The sequence below is a fragment of the Manacus vitellinus genome, unplaced genomic scaffold (genome assembly GCF_001715985.3).
Source record: "Manacus vitellinus isolate BGI_N305 unplaced genomic scaffold, ASM171598v3 scaffold_129_pilon, whole genome shotgun sequence".
NCBI classification, from domain to species: Eukaryota; Metazoa; Chordata; class Aves; order Passeriformes; family Pipridae; genus Manacus; species Manacus vitellinus.
Genome location: NW_021938948.1, coordinates 393,212 through 398,211, shown reverse-complemented (window position 1 = coordinate 398,211; position 5,000 = coordinate 393,212). Strand labels below are relative to the sequence as shown.

The 5,000-nt window shown below is 51.2% G+C and overlaps 1 protein-coding gene across 1 annotated transcript in view; it reads left to right on the top strand.

Annotated features, from left to right (window-relative positions):
• CCNT1 (cyclin T1) overlaps window positions 1-5,000 on the top strand; it is an 8,295-nt gene that overhangs the window by 1,845 nt on the left and 1,450 nt on the right. Inside the window, exons 4-8 of the mRNA XM_029965992.1 lie at window positions 1,320-1,382; window positions 1,995-2,040; window positions 3,952-4,115; window positions 4,470-4,540; window positions 4,823-4,996. Coding sequence (XP_029821852.1) covers window positions 1,320-1,382; window positions 1,995-2,040; window positions 3,952-4,115; window positions 4,470-4,540; window positions 4,823-4,996 — 518 coding nt within the window. The remainder of the gene's footprint in view (window positions 1-1,319; window positions 1,383-1,994; window positions 2,041-3,951; window positions 4,116-4,469; window positions 4,541-4,822; window positions 4,997-5,000) is intronic.

Sequence of the window (5,000 nt, the reverse complement as noted above, 5' to 3'; positions counted from 1 at the left end):
GAAGCGGCCGGGCTGCCACACGAATCCCAGAGCCAGGAGAATTCCACAGGCTGGAGAGCCTGACCCCTGCTGTCTTCTCCCCAGAGTCCAGGCGACAAACCCCCTTTTTCACCCCCACTCTTGTTTTAACATCAGTTTTTCCAGGTGTAACTCGTGCCAGGCTCAATGCTCAGAGAGATTTTAAGTGTGGCTTGTCTCTTTTTTTTCTTTTTTCTTTTGGTTTTTTTTGGTTTTTTTTTGCTTTTTTTCCCCCTAAAGAACCAGGATCTGTGCTGCTTGGACACCGGTCACTGTCATGGGTTGTGCTTTCCAGCTCAGTCATAGAATCATGGAATGGTTTGGGTTTAAAGGGACCTTAAAAACCACCTAGTTCCAACCCCTAAAGCTCTAATTCTGTTGCAGGAAGCAGTTTGTGCTGAGAGATGTCTAAAACACCCAGTTAAAAAGTGAATATTTGCATCAAATAATTGAATGGGGGGAAAAAACCCCAGAAAACAACAAACCAGCAACAGTTTTTGGAAGTAGAAGTTGGAGCCTCCACGTAGGGCGGTGGTTGGTGGGACCTGGTACCCTGTTCCTTTCTCAAATGTGCTGTTAAAAGTTGTTCTTACTAACACATGTTCCATTTCAGAGGCAGTTTGTAGGTAGATTTTTCTCTCCAAAAGAGCAGGAGTTGTTACTCCTGCGTGGATTCAGAGCAGACACCCCGTGTGTGTCCCCCCCTCAGGATGGGCTGAGGTGTCGTGGGCCACAAACCCACGGCTGAACTGAGCCCAGTTCTGCAACCACTCAGTTCTCCAGTTGCCTTTCCAAACATCCCAGTTCTTCTAGAACATTCTGCAGATCTGCTGCACACATGGACCAACTGGAATTCTTTCTCCCTTTAAAGCATAATTCCCAAACTGAGGAGGAAACCGGAGCGAGGATTAAACTCAGTTGTCCTCAGGCCCCTTCAAAGGGAAACAATCTGCTTCCTCTCAGCTTTTTGGGTGAGAGAAATTCCTTGGAGCAGATGCCATTGTCTTCTCCTTCCTCCCAGCTGCTCCAAGAGGCTTTGTCCTGCTATTTTTAAAATCCTTAATAGTTGTTTTGTTCCCAGTGAGGCCTTTCAGAAGTCCCTGAGCTCTGGGGAGGTCTGGCAGCACCAGAGAGACCTCCAGGGTTTGTGGCTGGAGAACTTGAGGCTTCTGGATGCAGGAAAATGGGCTCTTCTATTCCTGCCCAGCTCTGAGCAGGGCTGGAGGAGGGAAGGGGAGCAGGAAACGTGGCTCAGGGGCTGTGCTGCTGGTCCTGATGGTCGTTTGTCTGTGTCCTTGCAGGGTTTGAGATCACTATTGACCATCCCCACACCCACGTGGTGAAGTGCACCCAGCTCGTGCGAGGTGAGGGGCAACTGGGATGGGAAGGGCTGGGAAAAAACAGGGTGGGATGTCCAGCTGGGACTGCTCCAGAGCTTCCCAGAATCCTGGGGTGGGTTGGATTGGAAGGGCAGGGACACCTTCCACAAGACCACATTGCTCCCACCTGGCCTTGGATGTTCCCAGGGATCCAGGGGCAGCCACAGCTCCTCTGGGCAACCTGTGCCAGGGCCTCCCCACCCTCCCAGGGAGGGATTTCTTCCCAGTATCCCATCTAAATCTCCCCTTTTCCTGTGGGAAGCCATTCCCCCTTGTCCTGCCACTCCAGGCCTTGTCCAAAGTCCCACATGATGGTCACCCCAGAGCCTTTTCCAGGCTGAACAATCCCAATTCTCCCAGCCTTTCCTCACAGGAAAGCTGTTCCATCCCTGTAATCGTCCAAAAAGAGGCAGCTTTAAATGATTCTGGCTCTGTTGAACTCCACAAAGCTCTCAGTGAACAGAATTCCCCAAATCCCTTGTGGCTGTGGCCTAGAGTGTGTTAATCCATGGGTGGCATGTGGCCCTTGCACCAAAATAATGATAATGTTTATCAGAATATGCAAGTAACACCCTGCTTTTTCCTTTTATCTTACAGCCAGCAAGGACTTGGCACAAACTTCCTATTTCATGGCTACAAACAGGTTATTATTTTTTTTTATTTTATAATTGATTTTATAATTTGTCTGCTGCTGGTGACTCTGGGGGCATCGCTCAACCTGGGAGCAGCTGGGAATCCCTCAGGAGGAGCCTTAAGAAAGGGTTCCTACCCTTTTTCCTGCCAGCTGCTGGACAAAACCAGCTGGAAAATGAGGCAGGTGGGGTGCTCAGGAGCTTCAGTGCTTGTTTTATGAGAATTTATTTGTGAAAGTTGAAGGAAAACCCAAAGCAAACAAAAAAAGGTGAAATGAATGTATACATTTTTCCTTGCTCAGTCCCAGGTGTTGGAGAGTTTTCACCAAACAAGGTGGTGTGGAAATTGTCCATGAATATGGTTTGTGCCCAGAAAAAGGCTGATTTAGGGTATAAATGGGGTAAAAGCAGAGTTGGGTGCAGGCCAGGAGGAACCTGTGCTGTGAGTAGAACCTTGGAAAGAAAAGTCAGCCCAAGTTCATCCTCTGGGTTGTTTTGTCCCTAAATTTTCGCTTCCAGGCTGTTGCCAGCAACTCGTGTTGGGATTATTTTTCAGTTGAGTTTCCTGGATTACCAGCTTCAGGCAAATCATGGAGTGAATGTCACGGACACAGAAAATGTTGTGTTTTTGTGAAACTAGGGAGGAACAAAAGGTGGTTTGGGAGCCAGCAGGGGTGAAGCTGCAGGGCCAGAGCTGCCTCCGAGCCCTGGGAATGTCTGTGGGCACTGGTTTCCCTCCTCTCCACCTGGGAGGTGTTCCCTGCTCACCTGCACTGTTTGTTGAAGGTGTTCTCAGGCTCCAAAGGGCACCTGTGGATTTCCGGCATCGGGAATGTGATGTTGGTGATATTTGGGTAAACACAGCCCTGAAACCTCTTTTATCCCTGCAGCAAAGCCAAGGAATTGGGAGTTAAGACTGTAACTGAGGGAAATCCAGGCAGAAAGGACGAAGTGGAGCCTCAGTTTTGCCCCAAAGTGATGCCTGAGGGAGATGCCTTGGGGATGAACCGGATTTATCCGTGTGTTCCACTTGGATTTCCCTCTGGCATCGTTATGGGGCAGAGTTGAGGCTCTTTGTGCACCTTAAGTGCACTCTGCCAAGGCTCTGAATTTCCTGCTTCTTCTGGATAAACCCAGGATCCATGAAACCTCAGGATTTTTGGCTGTAGATTCCGTGTTTCTGCCTCTCCACCTTTCACTGGTGGAAAAACGTTCAATAAGGTGGTGAGGGGATGGTGCCTCGTGGGTGCTCAGGGGCTCCTTTTCCTGAAGGAAAAGGAGTGTGTGGGCAGATCCCACACTCAGACTTGCTTCCATGTTTCCTAAAGCTCTGGTGTTCCTGCAGGGAGAGCAGGATCCTTTTAGTCCCTTGGTTCTTGCTTTCCCACTGCTGCCCACACTTCCCAGCACCGAGTGGGAAATTCATTTATTAATGAAAACACTTGGTAGGTGACCTGGCTCAGGTGCTCCTGGGTCACTCCAGCATTGAGTGTGTATTCCTGAAAATCCTTTGGGAAAGACCAGAGCCTTCCTAAAGCTAAAAAAAAGGGCCAGTTTGCTCCTTCAGTGCCATCCAGGAGTTGTGCTTGGAAGTTTCTCCTCAGAGCAGAGGTGGGGCCGGCAGGTCCCCACTGACTTTCCTCTTCCTTGGAGATCCCAAATTTCCTGTAGCAAAACAGGGATGAACAAACAAAACAGGTGGAGGAGATCCCAAAATTTCCTGGAGCAGAGCAGGGCCGGCCAAGCCCAGCGGTGCAGAAACCCCCCCGGGCGGTGGAGCCGGGCCGGGTCCGGCTGTGCCCGGGGGTCGTTCCGGGGAGGTCCCGAGGGCCACCCCCACATTCCCCCCCGTGTCCCGCGTGGATGCTGCGGCTCAGGCGTGGGAGTTGATGGCTTTCTGTTTTCTCTCCCGGTGACGTCAGCCTGCACCTGACCACCTTCAGCCTGCAGTACACCCCGCCCGTTGTGGCCTGCGTCTGTATCCACCTGGCCTGTAAGTGGTCCAACTGGGAGATCCCAGTCTCCACGGACGGGAAGCACTGGTGGGAATACGTTGATGGCACTGTAACTCTGGAGCTCTTAGATGGTAAGTTTGGGAGCGAGGTGGTTTTCCCCCCTCCAAAAAAAAAAAAAAAAAAAAAAAAAAAAAAGAAAAGAAAAGGCTCTTAAATTATTTTGGCATCTTTGGTCCTGGGTCTGATGTTCCAACACCACCTCACGGGCTCCAGGATTTCAGGGCTTGCCGAGGTTTCCAGGGCAGCAGCAGCTTCTGTAGCACCACAGAGAGATGAGTTTAAATGTGTCAGTGGTTCCAGTTCTCAGAGTTCCCCTCCCGGAGCAGCTCCATCCCACCAGTAGCTCCATCCATCAGAAGAGGGGGTTGTCCTGAGGGACCAGGGCTGCTCTGACCCTCCTGCTTGGGTTTGTGTCTCCTCTGCAGAACTGACCCATGAATTCCTGCAGATCCTTGAGAAAACTCCCAGTCGGCTTAAACGGATCCGGAACTGGCGGGTAAGAAACTTTGGACATTCTCTGTGATTCCTTTGGGAATGACAGTGCAGGACAGTGTCTGGGAAGGGAGCGTGTGTGTGGAATCTGAATGCTGGGAGTGGTGCTCGAGTTTGTCTGTACTGAATTAACTCTGGAGAGACTTTGGTTTTCCAGCTGCAGTAGCAGCCTGGCTTCCAGGGCTTGGGAATCTTCCCACAAGGAGGGATGGGGGCAAAATCTGTCTGTACTGACGAGCTCCAGCGACACCCCAGAGTAAACACCCGGCTGGTCTTTCAATTCCAGGCCTCTCAAGCAGCCAGAAAGTCCAAGACCGACGACCACGGCGACGACGAGAACCTGTCGGAGCAGACCATCCTCAACATGATCTCCAGGAACAACAGCTCGGACATGAACATCGCCGGGCTCATGAGCATGTCCACGTCCTCCACGGCCGGCGCGGGGCCAGCGCTGCTGCCCGCGG